The 17,907-nt window shown below is 43.0% G+C and overlaps 1 protein-coding gene across 1 annotated transcript in view; it reads right to left on the reverse strand.

Annotated features, from left to right (window-relative positions):
• ganc (glucosidase, alpha; neutral C) overlaps window positions 1-17,907 on the reverse strand; it is a 72,647-nt gene that overhangs the window by 48,952 nt on the left and 5,788 nt on the right. The window contains exons 2-5 of the mRNA XM_061986818.1: window positions 10,857-10,984; window positions 10,616-10,792; window positions 8,808-8,823; window positions 1,143-1,203 (exon numbers count right to left, since the gene is read on the reverse strand). Of these exons, the coding sequence (XP_061842802.1) occupies window positions 1,143-1,203; window positions 8,808-8,823; window positions 10,616-10,792; window positions 10,857-10,984 (382 nt within the window). The remainder of the gene's footprint in view (window positions 1-1,142; window positions 1,204-8,807; window positions 8,824-10,615; window positions 10,793-10,856; window positions 10,985-17,907) is intronic.

Below are 17,907 nucleotides of genomic sequence, written 5' to 3' on the forward strand. Positions count from 1 at the left end.
TGTGCACCATTTTCAACTGTCACTGTTTTATCCTACTTTTTTAACAGTTAGATTTTGTCCTTTTAATGTTTATATTCATTCAGTTTTATTCGATTATCTTCCTAATGTGTGATGTTTGTTTTCTGTAGGATTGTTTTACTGTGCACCATTTTCAACTGTCACTGTTTTTATCCCTCTATTTTAACTGTTAAATTTTGTCATTTTATTGTTTATATTCATTAAGTTGTATTCAATTATCTTCCTAATGTGTGATGTTTTCTGTAGGATTGTTTTACTGTGCACCATTTTCAACTGTCACTGTTTTTATTCCACTATTTTAACTGTTTGATTTTGTCATTTTAATGTTTATATTCATTAAGTTTTATTGGAATAACTTCCTAATGTGTGGTATTTGTTTTCTGTAGGATTGTTTTACTGTGCACCATTTTCAACGGTCACTGTTTTTATCCCTCTATTTTAACTGTTAAATGTTGTCATTTTATTGTTTATATTCATTAAGTTTTATTCGATTGTCTTCCTAATGTGTGATGTTTTCTGTAGGATTGTTTTACTGTGCACCATTTTCAACTGTCACTGTTTTTATCCCTCTATTTTAACTGTTAAATATTGTCATTTTAATGTTTACATTCATTAAGTTTTATTTGATTATCTTCCTAATGTGTGATGTTTGTTTCCTGTAGGATTGTTTTACTGTGCACCATTTTCAACTGTCACTGTTTTTATCCCACTATTTTAACTTTTAGATTTTGTCGTTTTAATGTTCATATTCATTATCTTTCTAATGTATGATGTTTGTTTTCTGTAGGATTGTTTTACTGTGCACCATTTTCAACTGTCACTGTTTTTATCCCTCTATTTTAACTGTTACATTTTGTCATTTTATTGTTTATATTCATAAAGTTTTATTCAATTATCTTCCTAATGTGTGATGTTTCCTGTAGGATTGTTTTACTGTGCACCATTTTCAACTGTCACTGTTTTATCCTACTTTTTTAACAGTTAGATTTTGTCCTTTTAATGTTTACATTCGTTAAGTTTTATTCGATTATCTTCCTAATGTGTGATGTTTGTTTCCTGTAGGATTGTTTTACTGTGCACCAGTCGTCATATGAGTGACATGACAGTTGAACTGAAGGACAAACCGTTTGCTTTGATGTCCACGAAGGTGCGGAAGGTCTCTCTCCATAGATCGTCCTCCTCAGGCTATGTGAGAGGTGAGAACATTAGTATGAGTAAATAAAGAACATGTCCGGCCGGGCTTCACTGGTGTGTACGCTACCTCCGTGGCGGCCGTTGCCCTAGGGGGGGGGAAAAACACACCAAATAAATTTTTTAAAGGAGTATTCACTCCAGCAGGCACAAGACATTGATACAACGTTGATTATACGGACATCTCCTCTAAAACTGACTTTGAAACAAGGTTGCAAAACACAAAAGCAGTGAAGTTGTCACGTTGTGTAAATGGTAAATAAAAAGAGAATACAACAAATCCTTTTCAACTTATATTCAAGACTGCAAAGACAAGATATGTAACGTTCTCACTGAGAAACTTCATTTTTTTTAAGATAATCATGAACTTAGAATTTTATGGCAGCAGCACATTGCAAAAAAGGCATTTTTACCACTGTGTTACATGGCCTTTCCTTTTAACAACACTCAGTAAAGGTTTGGGAACTGAGGAGACACATTTTTGAAGTGGAATTCTTTCCCATTCTTGCTTGATGTAAGCTATTTTAGCCTTCAAAATGGGAGGCAGGTCTGGACTACAGGCAGGCCAGTCTAGTACCCGTGTCATCTCTGTGTGATCATGTTTTTGTCTTAGTCATGTTTTATTTAGTTATTGGACTTTTTAGTTTCTGGCTTTTCACTCCCTTGTTCTTGTTTCCATGATTACCCATTAGTTTCACCTGTTCCACATTTGGACTCATTGTGCACTCTTGTTTGTCACCATAGCAACCATTAGTTTTCCACCTGTCACGTCACGCACCTGTTTCACGTTTTGAGTCACGCACCTGTTTTTGTTAATCATGTCTATAGTATTTAAGTTCATTGTTTCCAGTTTGTCGTTCTGACGACATCCCCGCATTTATACTCTCCACACGCTTTTTCATGCTGTTTTTTCATCCAAGTAAGTTTTCTTTATTCAAGCCATAGTTTCCAAGTTTTGTTTAATTGTTCATAGTTTCTGCTAGTGATGGGTTGATGAGGCCTCATGAAGCGCTTCGACACATTGCAAAACTGTATTGATACTGTGTCACTAAATACTGACATCTGCTGGACATTAAAAATCCCTACAGGCAACCTATGGACCGACTCAACTGACACTGATTTGATGCCCTAGTACAGGGGTCACCAACCTTTTTGAAACCAAAAACTACTTCTTGGGTACTGATTAATGCGAAGGGCTACCAGTTTGATACACACTTAAATAAGTAAATATATTGTCATTTGTAAGTTACACGTAAGTGTGATTTAAACAAAAATAGCTAAATAAATAAATTTATATATATAAAAAAATGGGTATTTCTGTCTGTCATTCCGTCGTACATCTTTTTTTCCTTTTACGGAAGGTTTTTTGTAGAGAATAAATGATGAAAAAAACACTTAATTGAACGGTTTAAAAGAGGAGAAAACACGAAAATAATTAAAATAACATTTTGAAACATAGTTTATCTTCAATTTCGACTCTTTAAAATTCAAAAGTTAACCGACAAAAAGAAGAGAAAAACTAGCTTATTTGAATCTTTTTGAAACAATTAAAAAAAATAATTTATGGAACATCATTAGTAATTTTTCCTGATTAAGATACATTTTAGAATTTTGATGACATGTTTTAAATTGGTTAAAATCCAATCTGCACTTTGTTAGAATATTTAACAAATTGGACCAAGCTATATTTCTAACAAAGACAAATCAGTATTTCTTCTAGATTTTCCAGAACAAAAATTTTAAAAGAAATTCAAAACACTTTGAAATAAGATTTAAATTTGATTCAACAGATTTTCTAGATTTGCCAGAATATTTTTTTTGAATTTTAATCATAGTAAGTTTGAAGAAATATTTCACAAATATTCTTCGTCGAAAAAACAGAAGCTAAAATATTTATTATTCTTTACAATAAAAAAATTACTTGAACATTGATTTAAATTGTCAGGAAAGAAGAGGAAGAAATTTAAAAGGTAAAAAGGTATATTTGTTTAAAAATCCTAAAATCATTTTTAAGGTTGTATTTTTTTTTCTCTAAAATTGTATTTCTAAAAGTAATAAGAAGCAAAGTAAAAAAATAAATGAATTTATTTAAACAAGTGAAGACCCATCCATCCATCCATTTTCTACCGCTTATTCCAAGTGAAGACCAAGTCTTTAAAATATTTTCTTGGATTTTCAAATTCTATTTGAGTTTTGTCTCTTTTAGAATTAAAAATGTCGAGCAAAGCGAGACCAGCTTGCTAGTAAATAAATACAATTTAAAAAATAGAGGCAGCTCACTGGTAAGTGCTGCTCTTTGAGCTATTTTTTAGAACAGGCCAGCGGGCGACTGATCTGGTCCTTACGGGCTACCTGGTGACCGCGGGCACCGCGTTGGTGACCCCTGCCCTAGTATATACAATAATATAAACCAAGTCATTGTATTTCATTTAGGATTATTTCATATCTTCATTGGTGGTTCCTCTCTTTAAGAAGGGGAACCGGAGGGTGTGTTCTAACTATCGTGGGATCACACTCCTCAGCCTTCCCGGTAAGGTCTATTCAGGTGTACTGGAGAGGAGGCTACGCCGGATAGTCGAACCTCGGATTCAGGAGGAACAGTGTGGTTTTCGTCCTGGTCGTGGAACTGTGGACCAGCTCTATACTCTCGGCAGGGTCCTTGAGGGTGCATGGGAGTTTGCCCAACCAGTCTACATGTGCTTTGTGGACTTGGAGAAGGCATTCGACCGTGTCCCTCGGGAAGTCCTGTGGGGAGTGCTCAGAGAGTATGGGGTATCGGACTGTCTGATTGTGGCGGTCCGCTCCCTGTATGATCAGTGCCAGAGCTTGGTCCGCATTGCCGGTAGTAAGTCGGACACGTTTCCAGTGAGGGTTGGACTCCGCCAAGGCTGCCCTTTGTCACCCATTCTGTTCATAACTTTTATGGACAGAGTTTCTAGGCGCAGTCAAGGCGTTGAGGGGATCTGGTTTGGTGGCTGCAGGATTAGGTCTCTGCTTTTTGCAGATGATGTGGTCCTGATGGCTTCATCTGGCCAGGATCTTCAGCTCTCGCTGGATCGGTTCGCAGCCGAGTGTGAAGCGACTGGGATGAGAATCAGCACCTCCAAGTCCGAGTCCATGGTTCTCGCCCGGAAAAGGGTGGAGTGCCATCTCCGGGTTGGGGAGGAAATCTTGCCCCAAGTGGAGGAGTTCAAGTACCTCGGAGTCTTGTTCACGAGTGAGGGAAGAGTGGATCGTGAGATCGACAGGCGGATCGGTGCGGCGTCTTCAGTAATGCGGACTCTGTATCGATCCGTTGTGGTGAAGAAGGAGCTGAGCCGGAAGGCAAAGCTCTCAATTTACCGGTCGATCTACGTTCTCATCCTCACCTATGGTCATGAGCTTTGGGTTATGACCGAAAGGACAAGATCACGGGTACAAGCGGCCGAAATGAGTTTCCTCCGCCGGGTGGCGGGGCTCTCCCTTAGAGATAGGGTGAGAAGCTCTGCCATCCGGGGGGAGCTCAAAGTAAAGCCGCTGCTCCTCCACATGGAGAGGAGCCAGATGAGGTGGTTCGGGCATCTGGTCAGGATGCCACCCGAACGCCTCCCTAGGGAGGTGTTTAGGGCACGTCCGACCGGTAGGAGGCCGCGGGGAAGACCCAGGACACGTTGGGAAGACTATGTCTCCCGGCTGGCCTGGGAACGCCTCGGGGTCCCCCGGGAGGAGCTGGACGAAGTGGCTGGGGAGAGGGAAGTCTGGGCTTCCCTGCTTAGGCTGCTGCCCCCGCGACCCGACCTCGGATAAGCGGAAGAAGATGGATGGATGGATGGATGGATGGATCATATCTTCATTTACATAAAAATATATTTTTATCTTTTTTAGATAGTCAATAAATAATGTGAACATGTATCATAACATGGAAATCTAAGAGAACGTGTTGTGGATGATTGTGGACTGGGAATTTTTTTTATTTTATTTTTTACACATTTTTATACAAAAAAAAAAAAAAAAAAAGTTTTTTCCGACGTATTACATTTTAGACGATTTCTCTTCTTAGTTATTATTTCTCCGGCTGTAGAAAAGACACGCTCACAGGGCACAGAGGAGGCGTCAGTGCGACACAGTTGGCGTATCGGTCACGTGACCCAAACAGCTCATGATCGGTCACGTGACTTTCTAAAACCGACACAGGGTTTCGCTCTATGAGCTCGACGCATGCGTCGATGCATCGGTGTTGCCGGACCCATCACTAGACTGTACGCCTTTTGTTTGATCTTTTGTTTGTAGTAGTGATGGGTTGATGAGGCGTCATGAAGCGTTTCGACACATTGCAAAACTGTATTGATACTGTGTCGATACTGTGTCACTAAATACTGACATCTGCTGGACATTAAAAATCCCTACAGGCAACCTATGGACCGACTCAACTGACACTGATTTTATGACCTAGTACAGTGGTTCTCAAATGGGGGTACGCGTACCCCTGGGGGTACTTGAAGGTATGCCAAGGGGTACGTGAGATTTTTTTTAAATATTCTAAAAATAGCAACAATTCAAAAATCATTTATAAATATATTTATTGAATAATACTTGAACAAAATATGAATGTAAGTTCATAAACTCAGTGAAGCACAAGCTCAGGTTTGTCACTAAAATGTCTGTCATAAAGAACTGTGCAATATTCAGTGTTGACAGCTAGATTTTTTTGTGGACATGTTCCATAAATATTGATGTTAAAGATTTATTTTTTTGTGAAGAAATGTTTAGAATTAAGTTGATGAATCCAGATGGATCTCTATTACAATCCCCAAAGAGGGCACTTTAAGTTGACGATTACTTCTAGGTGTAGAAATCTTTTTAGGGCCCGCAGTGGCCCATTGCAAAAGGACTCCCACAGGGAGTCCTTATGCAATGGGACATAAGGACCTATTGAATTTCTAAGGTTTTTTATTCTTTATTCTTTCTTTATTCTTCCGCAGCTTTGCGCACTACTTTCACCCCCTTAACATGCTTCAAAACTCACCAAATTTGACGCACACATAAAAAAACGCGAACAAAACTCTTTGGTAAAAATACCAAACCCCAAAACTCAAAATTGCGCTCTAGCGCCCCCTACCTAGTAAACTTGTTCTAACTCCCCGTACGAATGTCGTAGAGACATGAAACAAAAACCTCTATGTAGGTCTCACTTAGACTTAAATTTTTTTAATTTATTTTCTCGGGCAAAAATCTACAGCAAGTTTGCTATTCCCCCTTCAACACTGAATTTTAGTAAAATCAGTCACTTTCGCCTCTTTCAGCTGTAATTTGACCCCCTTAACATGCTTCAAAACTCACCAAACTGAACGCACACATCAGGACTGGCAAAAACTGTGATCTAATAAAAAAACCTAACCCCAAATTCAAAATTTGCGCTCTACAGAATTTTTTGAATAAAACTGACAAAAAACTGCTCCTCGGAAGGAAAAAACTACAAAACTGCCTGTAACTCCCACTGGGAAGGTCGGAGAGACATGAAACAAATACCTCTACGTAGGTCTCACTTAGACCTACATTTCATAAATTGACAACCCCCAGCAAAAATCAACAGGAAGTTTGCTATTCCCCCTTCAAAACAATTTTTTTGGAAAAACCGGTCACCTTCCTTCAAAATCTATCTCCTCTGAGAGCGTTTGTCGTTTCGCCTTCAAACTAACACAGGTGAGAGATACAACCCTTGTGATTAAAAGTATAGATGGGATTCGTAATACCTGCTCCGGTTTTGATTTTATGACCCTTCAAAGACCCGCTGCACTGATGCTCCTGCGGTGCTGTTTTTTCAACATGGCTGCTTAAAAGCAGGATGCACCAACATGCCCACACAATGCAGACAAGGTAGGTACACTACACAAAAGTCTTGGGACACTTCAGACTAAAAGTAGACAAAAGTATTGGGACACTTAGGACTAGCACCTGCCAAATACGCGGGCCCGAACAACGCTGCTTGCAGCTTTAATTATAATTGAATCACTTGTTTATTTTTCAACAAGTTTTTAGCTATTTTTATATCTTTTTTTCCAAATAGTTCAAGAAAGACCACAACAAATGAGCAATATTTTGCACTGTTATACAATTTAATAAATCAGAAACTGATGACATAGTGCTGTATTTTACTTCATCTTTTTTTTTTTCAACCAAAAATGCTTTGCTCTGATTAGGGGGTACTTGAATTTAAAAAAAATTCACAGGGGGGTACATTGCTGAAAAAAGGTTGAGAACCACTGACCTAGTATATACAATAATATAAACCAAGTCATTGTATTTCATTTAGGATTATTGCATATCTTCATTTAAATAAAAAATATATTTTTTGTCTTTTTTAGATACAGTCAATAAATAATGTGAACATGTATCATAACATGGAAATCTAAGAGAACGTGTTGTGAATGAGGATGCTTGTGGACCTGGAAATTATTATTTATTTATTTTTACACATTTTTATAAAAAAAAAAAAAAAAAAAAAAGTTTTTCCGACGTATTCAATTTTAGACACTTTCTCTTCTTAGTTATTATTTCTCCGGCTGTAGAAAAGAGCCGCTCACAGGGCACAGAGGAGGCGACACAGTTGGCGTATCGGTCACGTGACCAAAACAGCTCATGATCGGTCACGTGACTTTCTAAAACCGACACAGGGTTTTGCTCTATGAGCTCGACGCATGCGCCGATGCATCGGTGTTGCCGGACCCATCACTACCTCCGCCCCTGTGCGCGCCTTTTGTTTGTAGTTATAGTGTTTAAATAAATCATGTATTCCCCTTCACGCCACGTATGGTCCAAATCTTTTGCACCTCGGGAGAACAAACCACGCCATAGTCCAAGTCGTGACAACCCGCACTCTTTTAGTACGAAGCCACGCTGTTGTTAAAGTTAAAGTACCACACACACACACACTAGGTGTGGCGAAATTATTGACCCAATCTCCCTTGTTCCCACCCCCTGGGAGGTGAGGGGAGCAGTGAGCAGCAGCGGTGGCTGCGCCCGGGAATCATTTTTGGTGATTTAACCCCCCAATTCCAACCCTTGATGCTGAGTGCCAAACAGGGAGGTAATAACTCCCATTTTTATAGTCTTTGGTATGACTCGGCCTGGGTTGGAACCAGGCCGAGTCTTGGCGTTGTCTTGCTGAAATAAGCAGGGGCGTCCATGATGGCGACTTATGTACATGTGATTTTTATTTAGTTTAAATATATTTGCAAAATTTTCACTTTTTTTTCTACAATTGTGGTGTAGAATTTTGAGGACAAAAAAAGGAATGCATTCCATTTTGGAATTAAAGCTGCAAGCAGCGTTGGTCGGGCCCGCGTATTTGGCAGGTGCTAGTCCTAAGTGTCCCAATACTTTTGTCTAAAAAAGTTAAAGTACCAATGATTGTCACACACACACTAGGTGTGGCGAGATTATTCTCTGCATTTGACCCATCACCCTTGATCACCCCCTGGGAGGTGAGGGGAGCAGTGGGCAGCAGCGGTGGCCGCGCCCGGGAATCATTTTGGTGATTTAACCCCCAATTCCAACCCTTGATGCTGAGTGCCAAGCAGGGAGGTAATGGGTCCCATTTTTATAGTCTTTGGTATGACTCGGCCGGGGTTTGAACTCACAACCTACCGATCTCAGGGCGGACACTCTAACCACTAGGCCACTGAGTAGTTTAGTCTTTTTAAACACGTTTAGTCTGAAGTGTCCCAAGACTTTTGTCTAGTGTACCTACCTTGTCTGCATTGTGTGGGCACGTTGGTGCTTCCTGCTTTTAAGCAGCCATCTTAAAAAAAAACAGCAGCGCAGCAGCATCAGCGCAGCGGGTCTTTGAAGGGTCATAAAATCAAAACCGGAGCAGGTATTAAAAATCCCATCTATACTTTTAATCACAAGGGTGTAATCTCTGTCCTGTGTTAGTTTGAAGCCGAAACGACAAACGCGCTCAGAGGAGATAGATTTTGAAGAAAGGTGACCGGTTTTTACAAAAAAATTTGTTTTGAAGGGGGAATAGCAAACTTCCTGTTGATTTTTGCTGGGGGTTGTCAATTTTATGAAATGTAGGTATAAGTGAGACCTACATAGAGGTATTTGTTTCATGTCTCTCCGACCTTCCCAGTGGGAGTTACAGGCAGTTTTGTCATTTTTTTCTTCCGAGGAGCAGTTTTTTCTCCGTTTTATTCAAAAATTGATCTAGAGCGCAATTTTTAAATTTGGGGTTAGGTTTTTTTTTATTAGATCGCAATTTTTGCCAGTCCTGATGTGTGTGTTCAGTTTGGTGAGTTTTGAAGCATGTTAAGAGGGTCAAATTACAGCTCAAAGAGGCAAAAGTGACTGTTTTCAGTACTTTTTTGTCTTGAAGGGGGAATTGCCAACTTCCTGTTGATTTTAGCACCGAGAATGTACTATTATGAAAGATAGGTCTAAGTCAGACCTACATAAAGGTTTTTGTTTCATGTCTCTTCGACCTTCCCAGTGGGAGTTACAGGCAGTTTTGTCATTTTTTTCTTCCGAGGAGCAGTTTTTTCTCCGTTTTATTCAAAAATTGCTCTAGAGCGCAATTTTTAAATTTGGGGTTAGGTTTTTTTTTATTAGATCGCAATTTTTGCCAGTCCTGATGTGTGTGTTCAGTTTGGTGAGTTTTGAAGCATGTTAAGGGGGTCAAATTACAGCTCAAAGAGGCAAAAGTGACTGTTTTTAGTACTTTTTTGTCTTGAAGGGGGAATTGCCAACTTCCTGTTGATTTTAGCACCGAGAATGTACTATTATGAAAGATAGGTCTAAGTCAGACCTACATAAAGGTTTTTGTTTCATGTCTCTTCGACCTTCCCAGTGGGAGTTACAGGCAGTTTTGTCATTTTTTTCTTTCGAGGAGCAGTTTTTTTCTCCATTTTATTCAAAAATTGCTCTAGAGCGCAATTTTTAAATTTGGGATTAGGTTTTTTTTTATTAGATCGCAATTTTTGCCAGTCCTGATGTGTGTGTTCAGTTTGGTGAGCATGTTAAGAGGGTCAAATTACAGCTCAAAGAGGCAAAAGTGACTGTTTTTAGTACTTTTTTGTCTTGAAGGGGGAATTGCCAACTTCCTGTTGATTTTAGCCCGAGAATGTACTATTATGAAATGTAGGTCTAAGTCAGACCTACATGAATGTTTTTGTTTCATGTCTCTTCGACCTTCCTAGTGAGAGTTACAGGCAGTCTAGTTTTTTTCTTCCTAGGGGGCGCTAGAGCGCAATTTTGAGTTTTGGTGTTTGGTTTTTTGATAAAAAGTTTTGCCGTATATTACTGATGTGTGTGTAAAATTTGGTGAGTTTTGAATAAAACCTTACAAATACAATAGGTCCTTATGTCCCATTGCATTTTGCAATGGGCCAATGCGGGCCCTAATAAGATGAGAAAGAAGAGGTCTCACTCGGGAGGTCCCCGCAGCGCCTCGAACCACAGCTTGCTCTGAGGGTTGAAGGTGACGACCGCCTGGCCCTCGCACAGGATCTCCACGCCGAAGGGCCGTCGCCACACGCGGCACGCGGCCCGCCCCAGAGCCCACGAGATGGTCGCCGAGTCTCCGTCTCGCCGGACCACTCTCAACCTGCCCGACACACACACACACCGGGTCAAAGGCCGAGGCAGACGACCTAGGGGGGCGTCCTCACCTCTCACACTGCGGCTCCTGGGTGAGCACGTCTTGCACTCGGTAGCGCGCTTTGATGGGCTCCAGCTCGTCGATGACAATCCTCACTGTGTGGTTCTTGCAGGGCGACACACACGCCAGCAGCTTGGTCTGACAACAACAACAACAACACAAGTCAACAAGGTGACACACACGCCAGCAGCTTGGTCTGACAACAACAACACAAGTCAACAAGGTGACACACACGCCAGCAGCTTGGTCTGACAACAACAACAACAACAACACAAGTCAACAAGGTGACACACACGCCAGGAGCTTGGTCTGACAACAACAACAACAACAACACAAGTCAACAAGGTGGCACACACACCAGCAGCTTGGTCTGACAACAACAACAACAACACAAGTCAACAAGGTGACACACACGCCAGCAGCTTGGACTGACAACAACAACAACAACACAAGTCAACAAGGTGACACACACATGCCAGCAGCTTGGACTGACAACAACAACAACAACACAAGTCAACAAGGTGACACACACGCCAGCAGCTTGGACTGACAACAACAACAACAACACAAGTCAACAAGGTGACACACACGCCAGCAGCTTGGACTGACAACAACAACAACAACACAAGTCAACAAGGTGACACACACATGCCAGCAGCTTGGACTGACAACAACAACAACAACACAAGTCAACAAGGTGACACACACGCCAGCAGCTTGGACTGACAACAACAACAACAACACAAGTCAACAAGGTGACACACACGCCAGCAGCTTGGTCTGACAACAACAACACAAGTCAACAAGGTGACACACACGCCAGCAGCTTTGACTGACAACAACACAAGTCAACAAGGTGACACACACGCCAGCAGCTTGGTCTGACAACAACAACAACACAAGTCAACAAGGTGACACACACGCCAGCAGCTTGGTCTGACAACAACAACAACAACACAAGTCAACAAGGTGACACACACGCCAGCAGCTTGGTCTGACAACAACAACACAAGTCAACAAGGTGACACACACGCCAGCAGCTTGGTCTGACAACAACAACAACAACAACACAAGTCAACAAGGTGACACACACGCCAGGAGCTTGGTCTGACAACAACAACAACAACAACACAAGTCAACAAGGTGACACACACACCAGCAGCTTGGTCTGACAACAACAACAACAACACAAGTCAACAAGGTGACACACACGCCAGCAGCTTGGACTGACAACAACAACAACAACACAAGTCAACAAGGTGACACACACATGCCAGCAGCTTGGACTGACAACAACAACAACAACACAAGTCAACAAGGTGACACACACATGCCAGCAGCTTGGACTGACAACAACAACAACAACACAAGTCAACAAGGTGACACACACGCCAGCAGCTTGGACTGACAACAACAACAACAACACAAGTCAACAAGGTGACACACACGCCAGCAGCTTGGACTGACAACAACAACAACAACACAAGTCAACAAGGTGACACACACATGCCAGCAGCTTGGACTGACAACAACAACAACAACACAAGTCAACAAGGTGACACACACGCCAGCAGCTTGGACTGACAACAACAACAACAACACAAGTCAACAAGGTGACACACACGCCAGCAGCTTGGTCTGACAACAACAACACAAGTCAACAAGGTGACACACACGCCAGCAGCTTTGACTGACAACAACACAAGTCAACAAGGTGACACACACGCCAGCAGCTTGGTCTGACAACAACAACAACACAAGTCAACAAGGTGACACACACGCCAGCAGCTTGGTCTGACAACAACAACAACAACACAAGTCAACAAGGTGACACACACGCCAGCAGCTTGGTCTGACAACAACAACACAAGTCAACAAGGTGACACACACGCCAGCAGCTTGGTCTGACAACAACAACAACAACAACACAAGTCAACAAGGTGACACACACGCCAGGAGCTTGGTCTGACAACAACAACAACAACAACACAAGTCAACAAGGTGACACACACACCAGCAGCTTGGTCTGACAACAACAACAACAACACAAGTCAACAAGGTGACACACACGCCAGCAGCTTGGACTGACAACAACAACAACAACACAAGTCAACAAGGTGACACACACATGCCAGCAGCTTGGACTGACAACAACAACAACAACACAAGTCAACAAGGTGACACACACGCCAGCAGCTTGGACTGACAACAACAACAACAACACAAGTCAACAAGGTGACACACACGCCAGCAGCTTGGACTGACAACAACAACAACAACACAAGTCAACAAGGTGACACACACATGCCAGCAGCTTGGACTGACAACAACAACAACAACACAAGTCAACAAGGTGACACACACATGCCAGCAGCTTGGACTGACAACAACAACAACAACACAAGTCAACAAGGTGACACACACATGCCAGCAGCTTGGACTGACAACAACAACAACAACACAAGTCAACAAGGTGACACACACGCCAGCAGCTTGGACTGACAACAACAACAACAACACAAGTCAACAAGGTGACACACACGCCAGCAGCTTGGTCTGACAACAACAACACAAGTCAACAAGGTGACACACACGCCAGCAGCTTTGACTGACAACAACACAAGTCAACAAGGTGACACACACGCCAGCAGCTTGGTCTGACAACAACAACAACACAAGTCAACAAGGTGACACACACGCCAGCAGCTTGGTCTGACAACAACAACAACAACACAAGTCAACAAGGTGACACACACGCCAGCAGCTTGGTCTGACAACAACAACACAAGTCAACAAGGTGACACACACGCCAGCAGCTTGGTCTGACAACAACAACAACAACAACACAAGTCAACAAGGTGACACACACGCCAGCAGCTTGGTCTGACAACAACAACAACAACACAAGTCAACAAGGTGACACACACGCCAGCAGCTTGGTCTGACAACAACAACAACAACACAAGTCAACAAGGTGACACACACGCCAGCAGCTTTGACTGACAACAACAACAACAACACAAGTCAACAAGGTGACACACACGCCAGCAGCTTGGTCTGACAACAACAACAACAACACAAGTCAACAAGGTGGCACACACGCCAGCAGCTTGGTCTGACAACAACAACAACAACACAAGTCAACAAGGTGACACACACGCCAGCAGCTTGGTCTGACAACAACAACAACAACACAAGTCAACAAGGTGACACACACGCCAGCAGCTTGGACTGACAACAACAACAACAACACAAGTCAACAAGGTGACACACACGCCAGCAGCTTGGACTGACAACAACAACAACAACACAAGTCAACAAGGTGACACACACATGCCAGCAGCTTGGACTGACAACAACAACAACAACACAAGTCAACAAGGTGACACACACATGCCAGCAGCTTGGACTGACAACAACAACAACAACACAAGTCAACAAGGTGACACACACATGCCAGCAGCTTGGACTGACAACAACAACAACAACACAAGTCAACAAGGTGACACACACGCCAGCAGCTTGGACTGACAACAACAACAACAACACAAGTCAACAAGGTGACACACACGCCAGCAGCTTGGTCTGACAACAACAACACAAGTCAACAAGGTGACACACACGCCAGCAGCTTTGACTGACAACAACACAAGTCAACAAGGTGACACACACGCCAGCAGCTTGGTCTGACAACAACAACAACACAAGTCAACAAGGTGACACACACGCCAGCAGCTTGGTCTGACAACAACAACAACAACACAAGTCAACAAGGTGACACACACGCCAGCAGCTTGGTCTGACAACAACAACACAAGTCAACAAGGTGACACACACGCCAGCAGCTTGGTCTGACAACAACAACAACAACAACACAAGTCAACAAGGTGACACACACGCCAGCAGCTTGGTCTGACAACAACAACAACAACACAAGTCAACAAGGTGACACACACGCCAGCAGCTTGGTCTGACAACAACAACAACAACACAAGTCAACAAGGTGACACACACGCCAGCAGCTTTGACTGACAACAACAACAACAACACAAGTCAACAAGGTGACACACACGCCAGCAGCTTGGTCTGACAACAACAACAACAACACAAGTCAACAAGGTGGCACACACGCCAGCAGCTTGGTCTGACAACAACAACAACAACACAAGTCAACAAGGTGACACACACGCCAGCAGCTTGGTCTGACAACAACAACAACAACACAAGTCAACAAGGTGACACACACGCCAGCAGCTTGGTCTGACAACAACAACAACAACACAAGTCAACAAGGTGACACACACGCCAGCAGCTTTGACTGACAACAACAACAACAACACAAGTCAACAAGGTGACACACACGCCAGCAGCTTGGTCTGACAACAACAACAACAACACAAGTCAACAAGGTGGCACACACGCCAGCAGCTTGGTCTGACAACAACAACAACAACACAAGTCAACAAGGTGACACACACGCCAGCAGCTTGGTCTGACAACAACAACAACAACACAAGTCAACAAGGTGACACACACGCCAGCAGCTTGGACTGACAACAACAACAACAACACAAGTCAACAAGGTGACACACACGCCAGCAGCTTGGACTGACAACAACAACAACAACACAAGTCAACAAGGTGACACACACATGCCAGCAGCTTGGACTGACAACAACAACAACAACACAAGTCAACAAGGTGACACACACATGCCAGCAGCTTGGACTGACAACAACAACAACAACACAAGTCAACAAGGTGACACACACATGCCAGCAGCTTGGACTGACAACAACAACAACAACACAAGTCAACAAGGTGACACACACGCCAGCAGCTTGGACTGACAACAACAACAACAACACAAGTCAACAAGGTGACACACACATGCCAGCAGCTTGGACTGACAACAACAACAACAACACAAGTCAACAAGGTGACACACACGCCAGCAGCTTGGTCTGACAACAACAACAACAACACAAGTCAACAAGGTGACACACACGCCAGCAGCTTTGACTGACAACAACAACAACAACACAAGTCAACAAGGTGACACACACGCCAGCAGCTTGGTCTGACAACAACAACAACAACACAAGTCAACAAGGTGGCACACACGCCAGCAGCTTGGTCTGACAACAACAACAACAACACAAGTCAACAAGGTGACACACACGCCAGCAGCTTGGTCTGACAACAACAACAACAACACAAGTCAACAAGGTGACACACACGCCAGCAGCTTTGACTGACAACAACAACACAAGTCAACAAGGTGGCACACACGCCAGCAGCTTGGTCTGACAACAACAACAACAACACAAGTCAACAAGGTGACACACACGCCAGCAGCTTTGACTGACAACAACAACACAAGTCAACAAGGTACACTGCAAAAAGTGAAATCTAAGTAAGATGAAATATGTCAAATAAGGGTGATATTTGCTTATTTTCTGTCTGATAAAATCTTTCTTCTCACTAAGCAGATTTTATGTTAGAGTGTTTTACTTGTTTTAAGTGTTTTGGTCCTAAATGATCTCAGTAAGATATTACAGCTGAGATTTGATGACCTATATTGAGTAAAACATGCTTGAAACTAGAATAACAAGAGGGACGGCGTGGCGCAGTGGAAGAATGGCCGTGCGCGACCCGAGGGTCCCTGGTTCAATCCCCACCTAGCACCAACCTCGTCATGTCCGCTGTGTCCTGAGCAAGACACTTCACCCTTGCTCCTGATGGGTGCTGGTTAGCGCCTTGCATGGCAGCTCCCTCCATCAGTGTGTGAATGTGTGTGTGAATGGGTAAATGTGGAAGTAGTGTCAAAGCGCTTTGAGTACCGTATTTTCCGCACTATAAGGCGCACCGGATTATTAGCCGCACCTTCAATGAATTACATATTTCATAACTTTGTCCACCAATAAGCCGCCCCGGATTATAAGCCGCGCCTACGCTGCGCTAAAGGGAATGTCAAAAAAGCAGTCAGATAGTTCAGTCAAACTTTAATAATATATTGAAAACCAGCGTTCTAACAACTCTGTCCCAAAATGTACGCAAATGTGCAATCACAAACATAGTAAAATTCAAAATGGTGTAGAGCAATAGCAACATAATGTTGCTCGAACGTTAATGTCACAACACACAAAATAAACATAGCGCTCACCTTCTGAAGTTATTCTTCATTCGTAAATCCTTCGAATTCTTCGTCTTCGGTGTCCGAATTGAAAAGTTGCGCAAGCGTGGTATCCAAAATGGCCGGTTCCGTCTCGTCGAAGTCATCGGAGTCAGTGTCGCTGTTGTTCTGTGAATCCTGCCTTCCGGAAAGCTCGGACCACAGTTGTGACCGAAATATCTGCCCAGGCATTTACGATCCACTGGCAAATGTTGGCGTATGTCGTCCGGCGCTGTCTGCCCGTCTTAGTGAAGGTGTGTTCGCCTTCGGAGCTGCGTGAAAAAAGCCACCCGGCCTCTTCGCGTAAACTTCCCTTAACCACTCGCTCATCTTTTCTTCATCCATCCATCCCTTCGAGTTAGCTTTTATGATGACGCCGGCTGGAAAGGTCTCTTTTGGCAAGGTCTTCCTTTTGAATATCACCATGGGTGGAAGTTAGCATGGCAAGCTAGAACCACAGTGAAGGATGACTTCTCATTCCCTGTGGTGCGAATATTCACCGTACGTGCTCCCGTTCCACAGTGCGGTTCACAGGAATATCAGTTGCTGTGAAATACGGTAGTAATCCGTGTGCGGATGGAGAGATTGCGTCTTTTTATGAACCGGATCCTTGTCGCTTAGTAGGAGCCATTTTGTGGTCTTTACAGATGTAAACAGGAAATGAAACGTACGGTGATATCCGCGCGTTTTTTCTTCTTCTTCCGGGGGCGGGTGGTGGCTTACAGTAGAAGAAGAAGCGCTTCCTGTTCTATGGGGGCGGGTGCTTTCCTTGGCGGTTGCTTGCGTAGAAGAAGAAGCACTTCCTGTTCTACCGGGAAAAAAGATGGCGGCTGTTTACCGAAGTTGCGAGATCGAAACTTTATGAAAATGAATCGTAATAAAGCGC

Source organism: Nerophis lumbriciformis, linkage group LG26 (genome assembly GCF_033978685.3).
Source record: "Nerophis lumbriciformis linkage group LG26, RoL_Nlum_v2.1, whole genome shotgun sequence".
In the NCBI taxonomy this organism is placed as follows: domain Eukaryota; kingdom Metazoa; phylum Chordata; class Actinopteri; order Syngnathiformes; family Syngnathidae; genus Nerophis; species Nerophis lumbriciformis.